The sequence below is a fragment of the Eucalyptus grandis genome, chromosome 11, assembly GCF_016545825.1.
Source record: "Eucalyptus grandis isolate ANBG69807.140 chromosome 11, ASM1654582v1, whole genome shotgun sequence".
NCBI classification, from domain to species: Eukaryota; Viridiplantae; Streptophyta; class Magnoliopsida; order Myrtales; family Myrtaceae; genus Eucalyptus; species Eucalyptus grandis.
In genome coordinates this window covers 43038674-43061388 of record NC_052622.1, presented here as the reverse complement: position 1 = coordinate 43061388, position 22715 = coordinate 43038674, and the positions used below count along the sequence as shown (strand labels likewise).

General features: G+C 41.3%; 4 protein-coding genes across 5 annotated transcripts; 3 read left to right on the top strand and 1 right to left on the bottom strand.

Moving 5' to 3' along the window:
- Positions 1-814: 814 nt before the first annotated feature.
- Positions 815-5289, top strand: LOC104425895 (ABC transporter G family member 11). Its single transcript, XM_010038759.3, has 11 exons — positions 815-956; positions 1193-1612; positions 2362-2651; positions 2774-2945; positions 3034-3156; positions 3296-3424; positions 3533-3727; positions 3872-3958; positions 4039-4311; positions 4611-4718; positions 4804-5289. The coding sequence occupies exons 2-11, from the start codon at positions 1193-1195 to the stop codon at positions 5155-5157; spliced, it is 2151 nt and encodes a 716-aa protein (XP_010037061.1). The 5' UTR covers positions 815-956; the 3' UTR covers positions 5158-5289.
- A 768-nt stretch (positions 5290-6057) lies between these two features.
- Positions 6058-9553, bottom strand: LOC104425896. The gene is made up of 6 exons (XM_010038760.3): positions 9298-9553; positions 9022-9114; positions 7954-8182; positions 7570-7661; positions 6835-6942; positions 6058-6407 (listed from the first exon to the last, which is right to left on the bottom strand). Exons 1-6 carry the CDS (start codon positions 9511-9513, stop codon positions 6246-6248), a joined length of 900 nt encoding a protein of 299 aa, XP_010037062.2. The 5' UTR covers positions 9514-9553; the 3' UTR covers positions 6058-6245.
- Positions 9554-10379: 826 nt separating this feature from the next.
- On the top strand, positions 10380-14190 carry LOC104425898. Of its 2 annotated transcripts, none has more exons than XR_005547662.1 (6): positions 10380-10748; positions 10836-10867; positions 11458-11646; positions 12529-12579; positions 13398-13534; positions 13653-14190. XR_005547662.1 is itself a non-coding variant. In XM_010038764.3 (6 exons), the coding sequence occupies exons 1-6, from the start codon at positions 10666-10668 to the stop codon at positions 13746-13748; spliced, it is 495 nt and encodes a 164-aa protein (XP_010037066.1). In that variant the 5' UTR covers positions 10388-10665; the 3' UTR covers positions 13749-14184. The 2 variants fall into 2 exon arrangements, 1 of the variants encoding a protein (XP_010037066.1); XM_010038764.3 differs by having other exon boundaries at positions 10388-10748; positions 13491-13534; positions 13653-14184.
- A 1994-nt stretch (positions 14191-16184) lies between these two features.
- On the top strand, positions 16185-20887 carry LOC104425897 (glyoxylate/succinic semialdehyde reductase 1). Its single transcript, XM_018865377.2, has 8 exons — positions 16185-16504; positions 17306-17416; positions 17497-17598; positions 17842-17943; positions 18812-18927; positions 19717-19795; positions 19871-20041; positions 20551-20887. The coding sequence occupies exons 1-8, from the start codon at positions 16400-16402 to the stop codon at positions 20632-20634; spliced, it is 870 nt and encodes a 289-aa protein (XP_018720922.2). The 5' UTR covers positions 16185-16399; the 3' UTR covers positions 20635-20887.
- The last annotated feature ends 1828 nt before the right edge of the window (positions 20888-22715 follow it).

Here is a 22715-nt window from a genome sequence, read left to right as displayed (position 1 = left end):
CTAACGAGATCAAATCAAAATAAAACTATCTATATGTCCCGCCCGGGCAATACGAAATGGTTCTAACGGGACCAGCATCACATGCGTATAATTTTACCGAGTAAAATAAAGCTCTAGCAAAAAACCATGTATTAGCAAGTATCCAGAAGTAGAGAGTAAGGTCCAATGGCTTGAACGGATGTAATAAGTGACACGTGGCTCATCCAATCCAACGTTCGAAATGGGTATGTGAAGCGATGTGCACGATTGCAAGACAGCATTCTAAATGAACCCGATTCAAGCCCCAATAATAGTATGTCGTATCGCTTGCTATATTGATCTCGCAAGCCCCACCTCTCTCTATCTCTTCCTCAACAATTTGAGAATGGACATTACTAGGGTTGCCATTTGAATTGCACTGGATCATCATATTAGGTACCCTCTTCAATTCCCTTAGCACCAAAAGAGCTCGAAAGCCTCTGATCTCTTCTGTCGCCGTCGCGGGACAAACTGGTTCTTCTAGGGTTTAATAATAATTTCATTAGGGTTTCTCACGGTGGGTCGGTTAAGTCGCATTGAATGGCCCTACCCAACACCCACCAGCATCCATCAATGTTACCATGCGAGTCCAATTCCAAGTTCAAGAAAGAGGAAGAAAGAAGGAACACGTTCCTGAGTTTTAACCTAGAGAGAGAGAGAGAGAGAGAGAGAGAGAGAGAGAGAGACTAGTTTTTTTTTTTTTTTTTTTTTTTGGCGAAAGAGAGAGACTAGTTGAAAAGAACATTTTCCAGATAGAAGAAGTTGCTGCTTTTTTTTCTCCATGACAAAAAGAAGAGAGAGAGAGAGAGAGAGACTAGTTGAAAAGAAAATTTTCAAGATAGAAGGAGTTGCTCTTGCTCATCGAGAGTCGTATGCTGCTCTTTTCCTCTCCTTGACAAAAAGGCATCGAGAGCTTCTGGCCATTTGCGTGGCCGAAGGTTCGTCCATTTTGGTCATGAACCTTTTCAGTTGCAGGCTCCTTTTGCATGAAAATACATGTTAAAATAGCGTCACAAACTCTTCATTTCTTTCTTCCCTCTCTCTCTCTCTCTCTCTCTCTCTCTCTCTCTCCACTGCATTCATTCACATCCTACTCTCTCCACTTCCATCTCTCTCACCCTCTCACACCATCCTTCTCTCTCTCTCTCTCTCTCTCTCTCTCTCTCTAAATTAGATGGAGATTGAAGCGAGTTGGCATGGAACCAGCAACGCGAACGACGGTAACAGTCACGACGACAATGGTGCTTCTAGTTGTACTAACGGAGGGTTCGTGATCGGGCTGAGCCCGCTGAGCCAAACGCTGTGGAGGGGCAGGAGCCACGACCTGGAGCACGGTGGCGGCGACGTGTTGGCTCGGCTGGCGTGGCGGGACCTGACTGTGACGGCGACACTTGGGCATGGGGAGGCCCTGAAGGTGCTCGACGGGCTCACGGGGTATGCCGAGCCGGGAACGCTCACGGCGCTCATGGGGCCATCCGGCTCTGGCAAGTCGACGCTCCTCGACGCCCTCGCGAGCCGGCTCGCCGCCAACACCTTCCTCTCCGGCACCATCCTGCTCAATGGCCGCAAGGCCAAGCTGTCCTTTGGAAGTGCTGTGAGTAATCTGGCTACTCTTACCATCCTTTTCTTTTTTCCCCTTCAAACAGCGACGATTCTATGAATATTAAAGACAGCGGTTAAGAAATTATAATAAGACCAACCAGACGATGGATGTTTCGACCGTGTAGGTTAATCATCTCCGTTTCATTTGGAACTTGGCTGTTTGAGGCTATTTGTAATTAAGCCAAGAATGGTACTTGATGAGACATGGTCAATTAAATGATCATCGTCCTTAAAGAACTGAACCGAAGCGAAGTCAGGACAAAGTATTTAGGTCAGGCACAGTTAAAGAAAGTTGGACAGTATTCGTCGGATTCAGATGTGACGTTTTAGGTGTCCGGTTCATTTGGTGGATTGAATGAGGAGTTAGAAGATGGTACCCCTTGGTTGGGAACTTACATTGCACAGTTGATTGTTCTTAAGGAGAGCCTGCCGGAGAATTTCCTCTTTATGGATACGCTGTCCTTCATAGTTAATGAGTCTCCAGCAAGTGTAGGATCCACATTTCTGTACATGAGGAAAGTGGAGTACGCGCTGAAAGTACCGTAAAGACCTGTCATTCCATAGGAGCACTGTGCTCCGCATCTTGGAGGCGCAATAGAAATTGACTTCTTGAAGTGTTCACATCTTAATATTTTAGAAAGCAGATGCAAATTCTGACCATGAGGTCGCCGTGTTGCGTAAGGTTTCGATTCTGTATGCGAGTGTACGATTGATAATTTTTTGTTATTTTGCTTGATGTAGGCGTACGTGACGCAAGATGACACGCTGATCGGGACGCTGACGGTGAGGGAGACGATAATGTACTCGGCGAGGCTGCGGCTGCCGGACAAAATGCTGTGGGAGGAGAAGCGGGCGCTGGTCGAGGGCACCATCATTGAGATGGGCCTCCAGGACTGTGCTGACACAGTGATTGGGAACTGGCACCTGCGCGGGATCAGCGGCGGGGAGAAGCGGCGCGTCAGCATCGCCCTCGAGATCCTCATGCGCCCTCGGTTGCTCTTCCTCGACGAGCCCACCAGCGGCCTCGACAGGTGCTGATTTAATCATAATTATAGGCAAACTCGACTGTAATGTAGTAAACATGGAAATCAGCGTGAAAGTATATAGTAGATTGAACTTGAACTTACTCCTTGTAAGTCAAATTTTATGGCAGTGCTTCAGCTTTCTTCGTGACCCAGACACTACGCAGCCTATCAAGAGATGGCAGGACCGTGATTGCATCCGTACATCAGCCGAGCAGCGAAGTCTTCGAGCTGTTCGATAGGCTGTGCCTTCTTTCCGGTGGAAAGAACGTTTATTTTGGTCCTGCTTCACAAGCGTACGAGGTGATCCATTCTCGTTCTCAAGACACGGAATTGTTCTGATGTTTCAAAACTGCTCTTGAGCCTTACATGACGCTTGGTAATGCTGCAGTTCTTTGCTCAAGCTGGATTCCCGTGCCCTGCTCTGAGGAATCCATCTGATCATTTCCTCAGATGCATCAACTCTGACTTTGATAAAGTCAAAGCCACTCTCAAGGGGTCTATGAAACATAAGGTACACAAATTTCTTTTCTTCAAATCTCAAGTTATATGTGTGCATTGTATGCCCATCAAAGCTTCTCAGAACTTAGTGTTGCAATCGATGAATCATGTTATTCTAAACTGGGACGAAGTAATTCCGATGATTGACGCAGGTTTTGGCAAGTGATGATCCTTTGGATAGGACTACCACAGCTAAAGCTACCCAAGTTCTCATTGATTTTTATCGGTCTTCCCAACACTACTATTCGACTCAAGAAAAGGTCGAGGACATGTCCAGAGTTGTAAGTCAGCTTCCGTTTCTTGTATACGCTACTCAACTTCTTTCCCATCATGACCGTTTCTTGTGGAGTCTTCTGGTTTAATGTATCCTCCATACCATGTTGTTGCAGAAAGGAACGATACTCGATTCAGGAGGCAGTCAGGCTAGTTTCTTCATGCAAGCTTTTGCCTTGACCAAGCGTTCCTTCACTAACATGTCGAGGGACTTTGGGTATTACTGGCTGAGGCTCGTGATCTATGTTCTGGTCACAATCTGCATCGGCACGATCTATCTGAATGTAGGGACCGGCTATAGTTCAATCTTGGTATGTTAAAATTCGCATTCTCGGCTCTGTTTACAGTTCACGACTGGTGGACGATTAATCGGTTTTTTCCCCGTTTCACCTTATCTAAGGAAGTATCACCTATGGCTAATGCCTTTTGATCTCTCGATTTCGGTTGTCATACAGGCAAGAGGTGCCTGTGCGTCTTTCGTCTTTGGCTTTGTCACGTTTATGTCAATTGGAGGATTTCCATCTTTTGTAGAAGATATGAAGGTGATGTTCACTTCCTTACGCCTCACAGACCATCGATGGCTATGAGACCAAACTGTACATAACGGTCCAAACATCTTCAGGTTTTCCAAAGGGAGAGAATGAACGGCCACTACGGTGTCACCGCATTCGTCGTCAGCAACACATTCTCTGCAATGCCGTTCCTCATATTGATCACGTTCCTCTCGGGGACCATCTGTTACTTCATGGTTCACCTCCACCCTGGGTTCATACACTACCTGTTCTTTGTCCTGTCCCTTTACGCGAGCGTCACTGTTGTGGAGAGCTTGATGATGGCAATCGCCAGCGTGGTCCCCAACTTCCTCATGGGCATCATCATAGGGGCTGGAATTCAGGTTTCTTATTCATTGCTGTCGATTTTATTTTCGACACAGATGAATGAGTCTGCAATACATTGCATATATAAGTTTTGAATCATTATCCAGTTATTTGACTTAGGAAAAACTAGCCCTTCCTTTCAGAAATCTACAATAGTGTTCAAAGTAACTTGTTTCTGCATCGATTGCTCTTGAGAATTGAATTTGCTGAAACTAGCATAAAATGCAGCCTAGTGATTTGAGCTGAACTCCTTCACCAACCAATCATGTATCTCTTTTCAATTTCAAGTCCACCTAATACTTGCTCCTTATTCCAGGGCATATTCATGCTAGTTTCCGGCTACTTCAGGCTCCCGAAGGACATCCCGAAGCCCGTGTGGCGGTATCCAATGTCCTATATCAGTTTCCACTTCTGGGCTCTTCAGGTAAAGGATGAAAATTTCATCAATCTCATTACTCGAAAGAAAAATATTCTTAAGATAATTAAAATCAGTCGGACAATTGTTCCAGGGGCAATACCAGAACGACCTGAAGGGCTTGCTGTTCGACAACCAGTCGCCAGACCTCCCCAAGATCCCAGGAGAGTATATTCTGGTAAACGTGTTTCAGATAGACGTGAGCCGATCGAAATGGGTAGACCTCACGGTGCTCTTCAGCATGATCGTGATATACCGCATTGTCTTCTTCATCATGATCAAGATCAATGAGGATGTGACTCCTTGGGTCAGGGGTTACATAGCCAGGAGGAGGATGATGCTGAAGAATGGGACTCAGAACACCACAGTCACTCCTGATGTCCTGACCCAGTCGCCTTCTCTGAGGGCCTATGTGACTAACCATGAAAACAGGACTGGTAGAAATTAGCCATAGGGTGTGGTCTTGTCCTCCATCTTTATGTTGATGCGAGCTATAATTCGAATCTATGACTTAATCAACCTTGATTATGATCAGGGAAGTAATATAACTGAAAACATGAATTGAAGTTCTTTTTCTTCACTAGGGCCAAATTAGATGGATGGTAATTCAATGCTCATAACATGCAAAACATCTGCTTGGTCTATTTCTGCAATTCTCTATTCTGGAAAGGTATTCTCTGTTTATGCAGCTACTCTTGCCGAGGGACTTACTGGAATCCCTCTGAGTAAATGGTTCTCAAGACATCGGTAGCCATTCCATCAGACAAGAAAATCTCCCACCTTGATCGTAAATTTTTATGTGTTACGCCACTTTGTATAAGAATTGTTAGAAACCACGTGGTTACGACGGCTTATGACCGAGGAATTGATACCCCCCGGCGGGTGGATCTATAGAAACCCCATTTCGGCAAAACAGCCTTCACCCTGCCCATCTGAAATTGGCTACTCCGACATCAGCAGGCTCTCTGAGCACCATTATTACGCAGGACAGCCTCTTTGATGAACAGTCATTTTCTTTGGTGAAATATTCAATAAATGGAACACAAAAGAAGATCATAATTTAAATCCTTTCATGATCATGAACCATTCTCCGCAAATTCATCTACTGTTCTACTCCCTTCTATGGTCACGACGATTTGATTAAATGGCTGAGACCTTTTCTAAAGAAGTCGAGGCATAACAACCATAGAGCATCAGATCTTGACACTTTGACAGGCATTTGGTTGAATTTACCTCCCATAACATCTTTAGAAGGGAGTAACATCTAGCAGCAACAATGATAGTCCAAGAGACTGGTTAAAATTTAAGGATGATATGCCTCTAATTCTACTCCTTAGATATGATGATGGGAGTCGCAAGAAGAGATAATCCAGTCAACCAATCTTAGCAAGGACATGACCTTATGTACCTCTACAAGAAAGTTTGTGGGAGCCAACACAAATCAATGAACTAATTCTATGACATAAATAAATTCTACACGAAAGAAAAATCTTGTCCTCAAAAATTTAAAGAGAAACGCTTTAGCAAGAAAAGAAGCTATACGACAACCTCAAATGTTTGACAGCCAGAGCAGACTAGATACAAAGCTGTGAGATCAATAATTGTCTCGACACTGAAGTTGGGTTTTAATCTGCAACCTCGATCAAGATGTTCCGAATGAGCTTCTGCAAGCCGAAACCTCAACAAATCCAAGTTAATCTGAAACACAATGATTTCTGGAGTCATCAACTATTGAAGCATATTTAGTGGGATCAATGAATTGGTAGTAGATGGTCATTAGATAAGTTAGGGTTTTAGGAACTAAGTGCAATCGTCTCTCCATACTCTGTAGTACAGCTCCTAAGTAATTGTGAATTGAGTTTAACTGAGTAAAGATATCAGCAACCACCCCATCGCTCAACACGTTAGGCAATTGTATACTTGACATGAACAGGCACACAAATGATCTTTCATCGTGATTGAAGGAGCAGGTTTAAACATAACATTCAGACATTTGTCCATGATTATCCACTAATCATACCGCAGTCGGCTAGTATATTTCAACACCATCGACCATTAGAAAATGATACGAGCTACTTGCATTATAACATATTAAAATACCAAGATCAGGGGAGGAGACCAGGACCTCAGTGCCTTTGTTGAGCTTCAGATTGCAGAGGGTGCAATAAATCAGACTATGGTTCTCTTGCAACTCTCCTTGCTTACAAATTGGGCACCAAACCCTCTTGCTTACCTAGCACCAGCGATTGTTATGTAGGATTAGGAACACATATCTCCAAATTAAGGCCAAAAAACGTAACAAAGAAGACTTCAGAATAGAACTAAGTCATAACTAGTGTAGAAGTCTGCAAATTTCGTGAATTCAATGATGATATTGCCACATCATAAGTAAAGTGCCATGCCACACTGACTAAAATGCAAAGATATTAACAGCTCTTCGAACAGTTCTTTTTTAAAAAGGAAAGTTGAGTTTTACATTAGTATTCTTAAAGAAGAAAAAGAGAGCACAATCTGAAAATTTAAAATAAACAATAATGACGTCATTTGATCCAGCAGCCTTCTGTAGATAGGAACAGATTTGATAAATACTTATGACTCTTGGATGGAGCATTAGAACAGAAAAATCCATTAGATAATAAACTATTGGTTCTAAGCCATCTCTAGAGATGAATCAACAATTCTAAGTGCTTTATTTTCACACAAACACATAATTGTATCTGCATTTAGCTTGCATAAAATTGATAACTAAACCAACTCAGGAATATATGACAGACTTTCTACAAGAAGCTTCTTTCCCTTTTCCATGTAAGCTAGATTAGTTAATGAATCTCGTCACTACCGTTGAGCACACTAATTATACCTCATCCTCATTCAACTGCATGTGTTCAAAAACCGCACATGCCAAAAGCTCATCTTCTTCATCTTCCCAATTGTCAACACAGCTTTCACTCTCTGCACGGTGAACGAAATACTTAAGTTCAGCAGTCAAATTGCAGAGTCAAGCACCCATATATTGGGCGACAGATGAAGCTAATCAAGGGAGTAGAACTACTTGACCTAAGAGGATAATGTCTGACATGATTAACGGAGGAAAGAACTGTGCAAAAGAGTCAAGCTCATTAAATTGTGGAGTGCATCTAAAAAGACAAAAATTCTCTACCTCTTAGTTTGTGTTGTTCTCAAGTTATAATCTAAATGATCAGACAGCGCTCTGAAGAAACTTCATTTTGCTAAAGAGCATTACCTTTTCTGTTTTGCTCTGAATCAAGATCCTCGTAAAATATCCTTTGCATTTCCAACAATATCTCTTCGCAATCACCTTGATAAGCATTATGAAGCCCATCATATTCCCAAAGCATATCAGCTTGTTCATGGGCGCCATGCACAGTTTTTAGACTGTCAGCAACTGAGGTACTTTTTATTTTCTTCAATTCATCAGAGACAATGTCCCTAAAAGCAGATTTTATATATTCCTGCAAGAACAACCACTGGATAAACAACATTCTTTTCCCCCTTATTATAAAGGCATGAACATTGTTTTCGATTTGATAGTTAGCTTCCCATCGAGTGAAAACGAGTTAGCTGCAACTGGTACAAGGGAAATTAAGCAGGCTTCCTTTGGTTGTTATGGCAGGGAACTACTGCAATATGCATATAAGACTTTACTGGGAGTTCCTTCACTTTCAAGTTAGGAACATCAACCCCTCAACCTGGGGCAAACAATCAGATGAAGGTTACTGGACATCCTTTATTAGGACCCATAGCATATGCACAATCCTTGGTTCACTGCTTGACAAGGAAATTCTGACGCGGAAATATTTAACTCATTGGACATGATTACTGGAATTCTGGTTGGCAAGGCAAGAACCTAGACTCTCCCACTCCTCATATTTAGCAATATTCCAAACACTAGTCCGCACATAATTTGCAGTAGTCCATCAATGCATAAATTCCAGAATGCGGTAAACCCCTAAATTCCTCCACATAATTGACCAAGCCGTCTGGACTTATATTCGCCAATCATTTGAATCTGCAGTCACCACCCTATAAAAATCTCTACACGTTGCGTCCTATTTGATCAGTTCAACTTCAGGACTTTGAGAAAAAGAGAACATTACACTTAGCTACGAATCAAGTCGAAACGCATGGAGAACCACGGACAACGCAGTTTACTCAATAAAGAGTCCATCAAAAGTGGAAAAAGATACCCAAAAGAAGGATCATTTGAGCGGACTCCCTCGTCAAAAAAACAACTCAAACGACACAAACGACTTCGAATTCATTCGAAAAGAGGTGGAGAAAATCACCGAACCTGGCTAGTGCAGGGCTCGGAATCGGGCAATCTCATCTTCCACAGCAGCCGGCCGCGATCCTCCCGGACCCTCCGGTAGCAATTCTCCCTGAGCTACACACGACACGAACCACGGCATTAACGGCCAATTTCTCAACGACCCATTCACTGAAACACCCGCGCCGGAACAATCGGGGAGACAAAATGCGCGTCGACGACGCAACCGACTGCGAATCCGACGAATACCCAGGAGCATAAACGCGACCGGGACTACTGCGGATTAAGAAGAATCTCAACCTTGTGCTTCCAACCGGAGCGATCGTTGAAGCCGGAGCGGGATTTCAGAGGCGTCCGCCGCCTCGCGATCGCCGTCTCCGCGGCGGCTGCGGCGGCGGCTCGATCGAGATGCTCCTCCGCCGTGTCCTGCATCGCTCGGCGGTCTTCCGTTCCCGGTTCGCGGAGGTTCGGCTTCGATTTTGGAGAGAGGATTTTGGCGGTGTTTTCGTCTGGCATTTTTATCGCCTCTTGGAATATATATATATATATATATATATATATATATATATATATATATGCATTTTAACTTAAATTATTGTATGACCCCAAAAAAATTATATTATTGATTAGATTGTATAGTATTTTATATAAATGTATTTTTTAAATAAAATGAAAGGTAAAGTTCTTAGTTAATAGTATTTTTTTACAAAGAGATAGAGAGTGATCGATCTCTTTCAATTTAGAATCCGATGGCTAAAGGAATCGATTATTTTTGCAATAAATTCTTCTCTTTTAGTATTTTACAAAGTAATGAATAGTTTAATCGTTATCGTTCATTTTCTTATTTGATCCAATATAATAATATAAAGTCATAAAAAATTATGCATGCTCATTTCCACATCTGTATATCTATTTGTATATCTACATATTTAAGTCAATGTTGAATTTTGTCTTGCTTTTTGCCTTTTCATTTAACTGTTGTCTGATTTTTGGAATGCAACCACACTTCTAATTAGGCAAAAAAAAAAAAGTTTAAAAAGGAATACCACCTACTACCCAGTAAAAGGTGCAGTTGCAAAAATTCTTTAATCTTCCATTCAGTACAATAACCAACTTCATTCTTCTTTCAATTATTTTCCTGCTAAGTTTTGGATAAAATGTTATGTTTTTAATTAAAGCACGAGTAGAAAAATGTTTTTCTTTCCTAGAAAGGTATAAAAGAAGAAGAAGAAGAAAAAGATAGGACCTTATACGTGTCATTTCTCCATCAATTTTAGCATGTGTCGTGATGATCTTGTAGGCTTTTAGAGAACAAAAAGAGAAGAAAAACATCAACTCATTTCCCTGATTACACCAACAACAACAAAAAAAAAAAAAAAAAAAGGCCATAGGAAAGAGGAAAACTCTCGTCTTTTTCTCAAATTTTCCCAAAAACGCATCGTCGTATCAACTACTGTTCCCTTTTCACTTTTTAGTTTTACGAAAGGGAAAGAAAACGAAAAGACTCGAGCAGGATATTTGTTGACTTTATCCGAAGACAAGAGAAGCGAAGCGACGCTGTCGACGACGGATTCAGTCGGGTCCATCCATCCGATCGGAGCTCCGACTTCTCCATCGCCGGCGGCCGCTGCTGCTGCTGCTGCTGCTCCGTCGAAGGCAGCGAGAAAGATGCCTGAGAACCCTTCTCCAGCAGCTCCGGCAGCCGATCCCTCCGCCGCCCCCTTCAAGCGCTACGCTCCTCCGAATCAGAGGTTTTTTTTTTTTACCTTTTCCGCATTCCGCCTCGTGGCTTTTTGATCGGCTTTCTTATTAACTGCCTCTAGCGGTGGCACTCGCAGGAATCGCTCCCTCAACCGGCGCAAATCCGGAGGTCCGAACTGTTTTGCCTTCTAAGTTATCTCGTCATCTGTTTCCATCAGATTCGCGCGATGGGTTTTGCTTGGGATCTTTTATTATTGCTTCACCTAAGCGGCGACGATAATCGTTGGTTTCTGTAGAGACGTCTCGCCTCTTATGGTTCTTGGGTCATTTCAGAGGGTGAAAGGTGACTGTTGTGAGAGTTGTAGTGACGATTAATCGATTAGGATGGAAATTGGGGACGAGTGATGGTCTTATGCTGTCTTACTAGTCGATTGAGGGGCGCTTCTTGTCTCGTAAATAGAAAGGTTGCACTTTGACAACTCACTGATCACTTTGCTGCCACTCTAATTCTGTGGTTGGTGTAGCCGTAGAGAGAGAGAGAGAGAGGTGGGATTAGGTTCAGGATTCAATCGGTAGGTCTGCAATCTGTGAGAAATTGTGAATAAATTTATTTTAGGCACATGATAATGTAGTTGGCTTGGGATTTTGCTGGCATGCTCCTCCTATTTTTAGTGTGTACTGTATCCTATTTTTAGTGTGTACTGTACATTACCAATCGTACTGGGGTGTGCTAAAATGTGCTTTCATTTGCTCTGATAGAGCAACTTGATCGACCAAACAATTTTTGTGTAAGTGATGGAGAGAAGAATCACACGGCTGCTTTAAGGAACACCATCAATGATCAGAGGGATGCAGTGGGTGGCAACCTTCCCAAGGAAAACCGTCGTTCGCCATTGATTCCCTTAGAAGGGTGCTCTACCAGCGAAGCTTCTCGGGTTCTAAATAAACGTATGGCGTTCTCATACAGTTTTTTTTTTTTTTTTTCTGGTAGTTTATAGATCATTCTTTTTATCCCGTGATTTTTTAAATATAAATTGGTGTCCTCATGCTCATGGTCATTCTTACCTGTTGTTGCATTGCTTTTCTAGGGGTGTGCGTGTATGAAAGGGGAATCTGCCTGGATTTAATTTGCCTTGTCTGTTAGAGATATGTTAAAAAAGGAATGTCCTAAAAATATTGATCGTCAAAGAAGCATTGTTGATGTGAAGACTCGTTTTCTCTCTTGGGGTTACACAGTCAGCTTTTGAAATGAGATGTCCTGATCTAAATTATTTTGAGTTTATAAAGGTCTCTTCTTTTGCAAATTCAAATTATTTCGGATTTATAAATACTGTTAAGTAGATAATTAGATAATTTTGATTTGGAGAACTCAAAGTCCTTGTATGGTTGTTAGGATTTGGACAGTTATTTTCTGTGCCTGTGTGAAATGCAGACTTTTCATGTTAGAGTCTGGTCAACTAGCATGTGAAAGCTATAAAGCTTATAATCCACTGGAATGTCAGCATTCGCACATTGAATTGTTCAGAAGAAAATCATGGTTGGAAACATTATATGTAAATAAATAAATAACATTACTGCATTATTTTAAGAGATCCACAAGGTCGCACTGACTTGAGTTAAGTAGATGGTTCAGTCTTTTGTCTAGGTCTCCTCATTCTCCATGGTAATGCATGCATTTGAGTTCTAGAAGAAGAAAAAGTTATGCACTTGAGTACTGTTCACATTTAGCATATTTATTTGGCATTTAATAGTCAAATTGGCATGTGTAGGAGAAGATTTTGCTTCTACGTTGTAAGTCATTGCTTCCTAACCTGTTAATTTTGATCTCAGGCTGGGAAGATACAATTCACAAATGCAATGATTTATCTATAGATTCATCTGGTACGTAAAATAGTTCTTTACTTTTCACTCAAGCATTTCATATGAGTGTTGATGGATGGAAGACATCACCATCTTCATCAAAATTGCATGTTTTCAACTGTAAAATTGTGTGGGGACAACTCGTATATCAAAAAAGATATTAGGCAATGCAGGCTATATTTCAGCTCCATTGAACAGATTTAGTCTCCTTTGCTATTGAATATGACTATGGGCATCTTATTTCTAATTTGTTGATTAACTAATTTACTTCTCCTGTGAAATCAGATTGCATGCTGTCAACAGTAATTGGGCATGAACTTTTTCTTTTTGGCTTGATATGAAAAGAATCTTGCAGCAAGAAATATGCCTAGCCTTTAATATTGTCTTATTCTTTTGAGAACTGATGATTGCATTTTTGATTGCCTATGGAAGAGTGATGGTGACCTTTGGGCTGCTGCATCAATGAGATCTTTTATGATTTGTTTTCTGCATATATAAGTTGTGCTCCCTTTTGAGCATTGATGCCAAAGAGAGAATCACATGAAGGAATAATTTGAATAAAGATCCTTCATGTCTCACCTGTTATATCTCTGGTCAATGTAACTTTTGGATCGTTATGGCGTAGAGAAAGAATTTGAAGGACTTAATTGGGATGTCGAGTCACAGCCCTATATTAAGGAACTTATGCTTTACTTCTTTAATTCGGTATCCTGAACTAAACAGTCATAAGTTTGTAGTGGTATTTTGTTGGATCTTCCATGTTTCTCTTCGTTACATGCTTAAGATGCATCATTGTTTTCCTGCTGAGAATTGAACCGTGGTTCTTTTTGAGTGTGTAGTCAAACAGCGTTGCAGCTCTGTGAGGATGTCCTGCTTGTAAGGTTATCGTCCTCGACTAACCTGGTTTTCCGTTTTGTGTTCTGTGGTTTCAGAAAGACCTGTTATGTACTCTGGAAGCACCAAACTTCCTCATCAGGTTTCCATTTCTGAATTCCCTTTCCTAGATGAAAAAAGAACAAAAGAACCCTCTCTCTCTCTCTCTCTCTCTCTCTCTCTCTCTCTCTCTCATCATGCTTCTGGTTTTGTTTGTCCAGTTAATAGCCCCATCAGGTGTTGGATCTCCTGGTTCCCAGATGGACTTCTTGGGTGAACTTCGCCAGGCAATGCGCAATGCAAATGCAGGTCCCTAGGCGTAGCGATTTTGCATCCGTACTAAAGATGAAGTTATTGGTTTTGGATGTGGACGTAATCGATTACAGCCTTCACTTCCAAGAGACTGGCGAATTGTGGCAAACACTGTGTACACCAGTTGGCTAACCGCCATTTGTAAAACAAAACTAGGATGCGTTGCTTGAACACACGTGCATATGAATATGGTTTCCACTACCACTATTGTCTTCCCTGATAGCATTAGTGCTAACCGTTTTGAGTAGCTCATTGTGGCCGCCTCATGCTCGTACAACTAACTGCCTTTGTGCAAGTGGTATGCATGCGCGCGCAGAGAGTAGAAGTAGGTCCTTGTGTCTGTTGTTGTGTGTGCGCAATCATTTTGAATTGAGTTTCTTTTACATGGTGATTGGAAACTGTTTTAAGATATCTTTTGTCCAATATAAGAGCTGCTTTTCACTTGTCCTTCTCGGTCTGTTTCTTTCTGAACCTGTTTCGATGCAATCGATTGACAGGCACCAAAAGTCCATCTTCTTGCATCTTTTCTGCGAGCTTCAAAGAATGATGATTAAATATGCATCAATCAGATCATTCTACCGGATAAGTGATCACTGGTTGTAGAACTGTCAAAATGGGTTATGACCCATTTGTGACTCATATTTAATTGGCCGAGTCTTTAAATTGGTCATAAAATTTGAAAAATGGGTCATATGTGGGTTTGGAGTAATTAGACTTTATTTAGACCCAACCCACTTGCAAAAGCCTGTCACTCTTTCAGCTCTCTAAGCCTTATTTCTCTCTCTTGCTTTTAACTCGATCCCTTGGAACGATGTGCCAAGCAGATTGTAATGAATTTCGGAAAAGCAACCGAATTTCTTTTTCCTGTAACTGAATTTCTCTCTCTCCCTCTTCCTCCGCACCATTTGCGTGACCTGTGGCTCAGTATATGTTTACGTTGGAATTGCATTCTATTTAGTCGATCTTTCTAGCACTCTTCATCACCTACCTAAGCTCCATTTTTTGGCCTTGCCATCTCTAATTTTCAATGTAGGTGTTTGTATTGGCTCTATCTAACTGCATTGGCTGTGGCTGTCGTTTGTGTCTTTCTATTTTCTTTTGCTCCTCCGGAATGATTATGGGTTTAGGTCAAAATCTGGTTTGATACACATTGATTGCTTAGAATTTGAGGCTTCTGGGCATTGTACAGTGATACTCCAATCTTCTCTGTAAAGTAGACTGAAATGAACTTAGGTTTAAATTTGTATCACATATAGTTGGGCAAAATAAGTTAAATGAGCTAATTTGGAGTGAAACCGGACCATTTTCAATCTTACCCAACTCAAACCCAACTCTACTCACTAATTCCATAAAACCCCAAACTTTGTTCTGAGTAAAAAATTTATCTCAAAAAAAATTTTTGTGACATAAAAAATCTCAAACTTTACTAAACATGATGTATTTATCCCAAATTTTATGGTCAATGACATTTTCGTCTTTTTTTCTCTTTCTGTTTTTAAAAAGTAAAAGACAAAATGCTATGTCACGCGAATATAAGTTTATGATTTTTTATATCACGAAAAAAATTTAAGATAAATGTATTGTAATTGATAAAGTTTAAGATTTTTTATGTTATAAAAAAATTTAAGAAAAATTTATCAATTTGGACAAAGTTTGATTTTTTGTTGATATTTTGTCTTTTTATTTTATCAAGTCAAAAAAAGGCGAGGGCAAATTTGTCGTCTCGGTCAGTGATACCGATGATGACGTGGCGCGACGAATCCGTTGCGAGGACCGTAGCGGCCACGGTATGGGAGGGCTCTTTCGTCATTTTAGCGGGGGCCTGAAGAGCGGCGTGGAGGAGTGCTATTGGACTGGCCCGAATCTCCTCCCATCAGCGAGCGGAGCTCCAGGACAGTCGGAGAAAAACAATCCTCGTGTTCAAGCGCCACGTGGATCGATCTGATCCGTTCATTAAAAGCCCCATCCAGAGATATTTCTAAACAACAGTAACATTACCATATGATGACAAATTGACAATGATAATCGTACAAATGTTTTATTTTTGTAGATTTTACCCGATTAAGTCTAAGTTTTTTAATCTGTAAGGATAACTTTAAGCGCTGCAAATTTCAGGTAATTAGCATAATTTGAATGAATAACCCTCCAATTCTCGAATTAGGAATGTCTCGATAATATAATCGAGCTCCATCGATGCTAAAACAGTCATGCAAGGAGGAATCTTGTGGTGCTGCTTTTTTTTAATGCGCTTATTCACACAAGACAAATTGATTCTATTAAGCAAGTCACATCGAGAAGGAAATCAGAAACGATCCGTTTCATCTGGGTCAAGTTAAAAACTGCCAAATTTCACGTTGCACTGTTTCTTGATAGATTCAAAATCAATTCTTTACCTCTAACGTGGGTGTTAATTGAGGATAGGGCTGAGTTGGTCGGGACAAGGATAGTTTTGTCTTAGATTTCGATCCCCAGAAAAATACATTTGTTTTTTAACTTTATAATGCTCTGTGGTGGGAAGTGGGAAATAAAAGCAATGCTCGTGGGCATGGTGCTGCTGGCGTAGTCTCAGATTTCAAGAACTCCGTTTCTTGGTTCATCAGCAGCAGCATCCACAGACAGAGAGACAGACAGAGAGAGAGAGAGAGAGAGGGGCAAGATGGAAGTTGGGTTCTTGGGATTGGGGATAATGGGGAAGGCCATGGCGATGAATCTGCTCAAGCACGGCTTCAAGGTCACTGTTTGGAACAGGACCCTCTCTAAGGTACTCTCTCTCATGTGTTCTTGCACGTCTCTTCATCGTGATTTCGTTTTTGGGTGGATGGTGTTTGTGATTCTTTCGTTGATGTGGAGCTCGTTTTGTTGCGAATTGTGTTCTTGGGTGATGTTTTATCGTCCTCTTTATTGTATCTCCAGACTTCTGACGATATCGTCTGGCTGATGAATGGCCACTGTCCTCTTCACTGAGTGTTTGATCGTGTAATCTGGTGAATAAAAGAAAGAAGGATAAAAAGGAATCGAATTTACCAAACGGTCTAATAGAAGAGAGATGAGGCTTAATTAATTGCTTCTAAAAATCGATTTTTTTCGCCAAAAATTTACCGAGTGTTTGATTTTGTGCTGATTATTGAATATACTGCACTGGTCGGAATGGATTCACATAATTTGATTGGTTCGCAGATGTGTAAACATTTGTAAATTGCAATCACGGGTGAGGATAGAACAGTGGGATGAAGGAAAGTGGCGACAGATGATGTGTATAAATGATCATCTTATCTTTGCACTTACCCCGCTGAAGTCTTGCTCTAGTTCTTTATCTAGTAAGTGGATGGGGAAACTTGAAAGATGAGGGTGCTTATGTGAGGATCAGTGTCGAAAGTTAACTGATGAAAGTTGGCTCCACCGGACTTGATTGGATCTGCACTTATCATATTGATTTATGATGTCTGGATGATGCATCCAGCATCATCTGCCTTTACATTTCCCAAATCTCATCAAATTAATTTACTGGGGAGTTGCACTCTCATGCAGTCCTTGTTTCGCTTCTGATGCATTTCTGTTTCAGTGCGATGAACTAGTGGAGCATGGTGCTTCAGTTGGAGAAACACCAGCCGCAGTAGTCAAGAAGTGCAAGTATACTATCGCAATGTTATCTGACCCTGCAGCTGCTCTTTCGGTTGGTAATTAATACTTTGGTTTTGCCTGCCGCTTGTTTTTCTGTATCCTAATTGCGATTGTCTGTCCGGTGACTGCTAGGTGGTTTTTGACAAGGACGGTGTTCTTGAGGAGGTCTGTGCTGGAAAAGGTTACGTAGACATGTCGACGGTTGATGCCGAAACTTCAATTAAGATAAGCGAGGTCTGAATTGATGATTTGACTTATTAACAAATATCAGGTGGCTCAGTGTTTTTATTGGAAAATAGCAAAAAAATGTCCGTTCACTGGTAACCCAGCTGTATGACTCTTGGTGTCAATGATATCTCTCCTTTTTCTACATATCATCTTTGTCAAGATTTCCTAGTAGTTTTCCACATGAAGTATGCTTTGAAGAGAATGAGTGTTGGCCATGAGTGGCTTAGCTTCTTTGCTGATAATTTCCAGGTCATTCAATCGAAGGGCGGTCACTTCCTTGAAGCCCCTGTCTCGGGTAGTAAGAAGCCTGCTGAAGATGGACAATTAGTTATACTTGCAGCTGGAGAAAAGGCATGTGCTATGATGATTTTTCTGTCTCTGTACCTTTTTGGCTTTCTTTGGCACATTTTTTTTCTATCTGATGGACAATAGAAACAGGTCGATGAAGACAAATTGAACTTAGGTCTACATGGAGGTTAATCTTTTCTGTTAGCCAGTTCATCAATTGTGTTCATGTGGCCACTCCGAGACTAATTTCTGCTGCACATACGACAAAAATGTTTTCTGCTGAACTGCTAGCTGGGAAAGGAGTATCACATTGGCTGATTCCCTGTAAAGTCCTAGTTGAATCTTGAAGGCAATGGTTTTGATAAAGATGAAAGCACTATATTTGGTCCAAGACTTATTATGGTCCTGTCTATAAGTTACATCCACTTCTGCACAATCTCAAGGTCACAACTTTTCTAAATGATCATATCTATGACAAAAGCTTCCTGGTCAAAGAGACAATAATGCATGTGAACCTCCAAGGAGGATGAGTCTATTCCTTGAGTTATGGATTGTTCGATGTCTTGTCAAGGCTTATATCTTTTTGGTAGGTTATCCAGTGGCCTTTGCTGAGAGTTTACACCAGCGCTGCATTTTGTCAGTCAGGATTCCTTCGTTCAAAGGGTTTTGGCCATTTTCCCGAATCCGTAGTCTATATTGCAAGGATAACTGTAAGATATTAAGAAAGAGAATGTGTCAAGAAGATATTTCTGGAGAAAAATAATAATAACTACTTATTTCAGGCTCTAACAGTGGTGATGTGTCTTTGTCCTTGGCAAATATCATGTCATTAGATGGACTACTACGCTGTGAGAACATCGGGATGAAAATGCAAGAATCCCTCTTCATTCAATCTCTAACATTTGTTTATCATTTGACCTTGTATTTGCAGGCATTGTTTGAGCAAGCAGTTCCAGCTTTCGATGTCATGGGGAAGAAGTCTTTCTTCCTGGGCCCAGTTGGCAATGGAGCTAAAATGAAGCTTGTAGTGAACATGATAATGGGCTGGTACTTGTTTCTGTCTATCTGCAATTGGTGAATCCCCATAGCTTTTTGATACTTTGAGACTAGAAGAGTTGCGGCCCCTAAAAGTTCAACGTAGATAGTGGTGAAGCTCATTGTAATTTTTATTAGGTGAAAGACAAAACTGAATACTGAAACAGGAACTTACATGGAAGTTCTCGTGGCCCAGGTCCATGCTAGATAATCTTGACTGCAATATCCTGTAATGTTAGATTAGCATAAACCTGAATCTTAATGTATAATTAATAACTCATTGCACTGTAAGCCACTTGCATGGATCTTGAGGCTTAGGCAGCCAATACACTGCAACCGCATTTTGATCTGCAAACCTCAAAGAAACCATTCTTTGTGCAATGGGAATAAAAAAACCATCAGTTTGACAATCAAGAAGAAGGGTGTCATTGTCTGCATCAGCAAATTATGATGGTATAGCAATTAGGAAGTCAACTTGAGTTGCTATTAGAATCTAGATATCCGGGTGCGGGAAGTCCTAGCAGCTCTTGGTAATGGCAAGTAAATGATCTCTGTGGCTCTGATATGAGAGCATTGTGACTGCAGCGGAAGCCACTGCAGGCCCTGCTGTCATGTCTGCACCTAATCTAAATCTCGCGTGCTATCGTTATAAACTCATCAGACGCTAAATTCTGTACTTGTTCTGGTCCCACAGAACTGAATCAGTTTCATTCAAGATTTACCAAATGAAATTTACGTTCTTAAATTTGGTTATGGTACATTGGCATTTTTATGGCTCACAGAGTATTTTTATTGTCGCAGCATGATGAACGCATTTTCGGAGGGACTTGAACTGGCCAGCCGAAGTGGATTGGACCCTCATACTCTTCTTGACGTGCTGGTATGACAATGATCAACCTGTTCGGATTTACTTGAGTTAAATCATGGATGGCTGATAAAAATCTTTTCTTGGCAGGATCTTGGTGCAGTCGCTAACCCAATGTTCAAACTTAAAGGACCCACTATGATAAATAGCAATTACGCACCAGCCTTTCCTCTGAAACATCAGCAGAAGGACATGAGGCTGGCTCTTGCTCTTGGGGATGAAAATGCCCTTTCAATGCCAATCGCAGCTGCTTCCAATGAGGTTGTTTTCTTATATTAATGTCTTATACTCTACTCTGATTAGAAGTTACTGAATTATTGCTAGGAATAGGATCAAAACCACTGTGGGGTGGTGCTTGCCATTCCCAATCCAAATGACACTGACTTTCAAGTACACAATGAATTGAAAAGTCATAGTCATGAACTGCAAGACATTATCTCCACAGAGAAAGAAATCCTTATAAAACAAATGAAACTTGAGGATTTTGTTACTTCCATTTTATGTCCGTGTACTGCATTTCTTAGGGCGATGACTTTCTGGCTAATGCTAACAGGGTAGGGATTAAAGAGATAAATAAATGGTTCCATAGTGATTAGATTGAACGTACTTTAATTCTGTATGAATAGCCCTTCACTTCTTCAGGCAATGTTGAGACATATATTAAGCTTTGATATTCTGTTACCCTTTCGTTTTCTTTTACTTGAATATTCATTGCACCGTGTCCAAAGTGATCTTAGATAAATTCACATTGTCATCTCCACTGCTTGTAGGCTTTCAAAAAGGCCAGGAGCCTGGGACTGGGTGATTTAGACTTTTCTGCTGTTTTTGAGGCTGTGAAGTTGCTCAAACATTAATGATGATGCAAAAGGACATGGTGAGACATCTTGGGGCTTTAAACTGATTACTGGAAGATGCATCTTCATTTCTGTCGGGTCACGGAGAATGATTTTCTATGCCAAAAAGATAAAAGTTACTGCTTGAGAAGCGGGTGTTTCTTGTTCTCAAGTTGTTAAGAGGTTTCGCCCTAGACATGTAACCGTATTTCCCTTTGAGCCAGAGTGCTAGACTGATGTCTGAGATGCCATCAAATACTAGTGGTTGCTCCAAGACTCTCTGTCTGTCTGTCTCTCTCTCTCTCATACTCAGACTTTAACATACCCAAGCATGACTTTCAAGCGCATGCGCTCATGCAAATGCGCGTGCATGCAGAAAATTTGTAGTTAAAAATTGGAACAACATAGTCCTTGTAAGTTTCTGGACACTGATTTTGTTCTTTCCATGATTGTTGTTAATCTCAATCGCCAACGAATATTCAGGCAGAAAAATTACTAGCAGTACATGCACAAAATAATGTAAGACTATTACACACGCATCACTAAAATCCAATCAGACTAATTTCAACCTACTAAGTGAGAGGACCACTATCAAACTCAATATTGAGCTCACCCCGCTCGACATACTTCAATCTCAAAAGTTATGGAGGTCTTTGCAGCGAAGATGGTCTTCGAAGCGGCAGTTTTCTAGGTGAAAATGGAGGTTGTCAAAGCGCGGTGATCAGGTGACAATATGGATTGTTAAAAATTGAGCTCCTTTTGAGGATGTTTTCTCTAAAACTAGACATGATCGTAAAGGATGGTTGAAGAGAGATGACGTTGTTGCAGGTGTTTAAATTTTTCCAAAATTAACGGTCCCTTGTCAGAAATTGCCACATGCCAAGTCGCAAATGGATCTGACTGTATAAATGAGCGCCGAATTAGTCACTTACATGGCGCTTTAATACTACCAAATATTTTCTTTGATGTGAACCTAATTAGCCTAGATTAGTAGGGTTCAAGAAGAAGAGAAGGTTACACTCACTTGTCAAAGCAGCTAATCATTGGAAAAATTATTCAAAAAGTCCTAAACTTATTGCACTTTTACCAATTCAGTCATAAATATTTTAACTTTACCAATTTAGTTCTAAACATTTTCATTTCTTGTCGATTCAGTCCATTCAGTCAATTTTGGCCGGACTAACGTGGACACCGGTGATTCGTGTTGACATAGACAATTTTTAATAATATTTTAATATTTTTAAAAAAAAATTGAATTATTGTTATTTTTTTCTGTTTTTTCCTTCTTCTTCTTTTTCTTTTCTTTTTGGCTTTCTTGGCCTTTTCCGATGGCCGGCCATTGGCCACAACCATCTAGCCGACCTCGCCCGCCACAGGTGAGACTCGGCGGGTGAGGAGCCTCATCAAGGGGAGCCCTCGCCAGGGCTTGCCCTCACCCAGGCGAGTGTCGTCCTCACCCAGATCAGATCTGATCTGGTGAGGCCGGCCCTTGCCCTTGGTCGACCAATGCCCAAACTAGATCTGATCTGGTGAGGTCGGCCTTTGCCCGTGGTCAGCCGACACCGAGCGAGGCTGCCCTGGCCTAGGCAAGGGCCAACCTCGCTAGATCGGGCTTGGGCAAGTCCGACACTCGCCTAGGCGAGGCAAGCCCCGGCGAGAGCTTCCCTTCTGGCGAGGCTGGCCCTTGCCCTAGCCTAGGCGTAGGTCGACCTTGCCCAAGTGACCCTTGCCAGGCCGTGCCTAGGTGAGGGCTCCCCTCATCGAGGCTCCTCGCCCGGCCAGGCCTCGCCTGTGGCAAGCGACGCCAGCCGGCTGGCTATGGCCGGCCATCGAAAAAGGCATAGAAACCCAAAAAGAAGGAAAAAAAGGGGGAATAGAAAAAATAATAATAATTCAAAAAAATATTAAAATATTATTAAAAATTGTCCATATTAGACTGACGATCCTACATGGCACCACCGACGTCCACGTCAATATTTTCCAACCAAAATTGACCGTATGGACTGAATCGGCAAGAAGTAAAAAGATTTAGGACTGAATTAGCAAAATTAAAAGTTTAAGACTAAATTGACAAAAGTGCAATAGGTTTAAGACTTTAATTT

Bases quoted from the DNA above. Each gene is read 5' to 3' on its own strand.
- LOC104425895 (XM_010038759.3), top strand. From the start codon at position 1,193: ATGGAGATTGAAGCGAGTTGGCATGGAACCAGCAACGCGAACGACGGT. The intron at 3,157-3,295 runs GTACACAAATTT...TGATTGACGCAG, and splicing joins AGGGGTCTATGAAACATAAG to GTTTTGGCAAGTGATGATCC. The intron at 3,425-3,532 runs GTAAGTCAGCTT...ATGTTGTTGCAG, and splicing joins TCGAGGACATGTCCAGAGTT to AAAGGAACGATACTCGATTC.
- LOC104425897 (XM_018865377.2), top strand. From the start codon at position 16,400: ATGGAAGTTGGGTTCTTGGGATTGGGGATAATGGGGAAGGCCATGGCG. The intron at 16,505-17,305 runs GTACTCTCTCTC...TTTCTGTTTCAG, and splicing joins GGAACAGGACCCTCTCTAAG to TGCGATGAACTAGTGGAGCA. The intron at 20,042-20,550 runs GTTGTTTTCTTA...CACTGCTTGTAG, and splicing joins TCGCAGCTGCTTCCAATGAG to GCTTTCAAAAAGGCCAGGAG.
- LOC104425898 (XM_010038764.3), top strand. From the start codon at position 10,666: ATGCCTGAGAACCCTTCTCCAGCAGCTCCGGCAGCCGATCCCTCCGCC. The intron at 10,868-11,457 runs GTCCGAACTGTT...TTGCTCTGATAG, and splicing joins CAACCGGCGCAAATCCGGAG to AGCAACTTGATCGACCAAAC. The intron at 13,535-13,652 runs GTTTCCATTTCT...TTGTTTGTCCAG, and splicing joins GCACCAAACTTCCTCATCAG to TTAATAGCCCCATCAGGTGT.
- LOC104425896 (XM_010038760.3), bottom strand. From the start codon at position 9,513: ATGCCAGACGAAAACACCGCCAAAATCCTCTCTCCAAAATCGAAGCCG. The intron at 8,183-9,021 runs GTTCGGTGATTT...TTGTTCTTGCAG, and splicing joins CCGAGCCCTGCACTAGCCAG to GAATATATAAAATCTGCTTT. The intron at 6,943-7,569 runs GTATAATTAGTG...CGCTGGTGCTAG, and splicing joins TGCAGTTGAATGAGGATGAG to GTAAGCAAGAGGGTTTGGTG.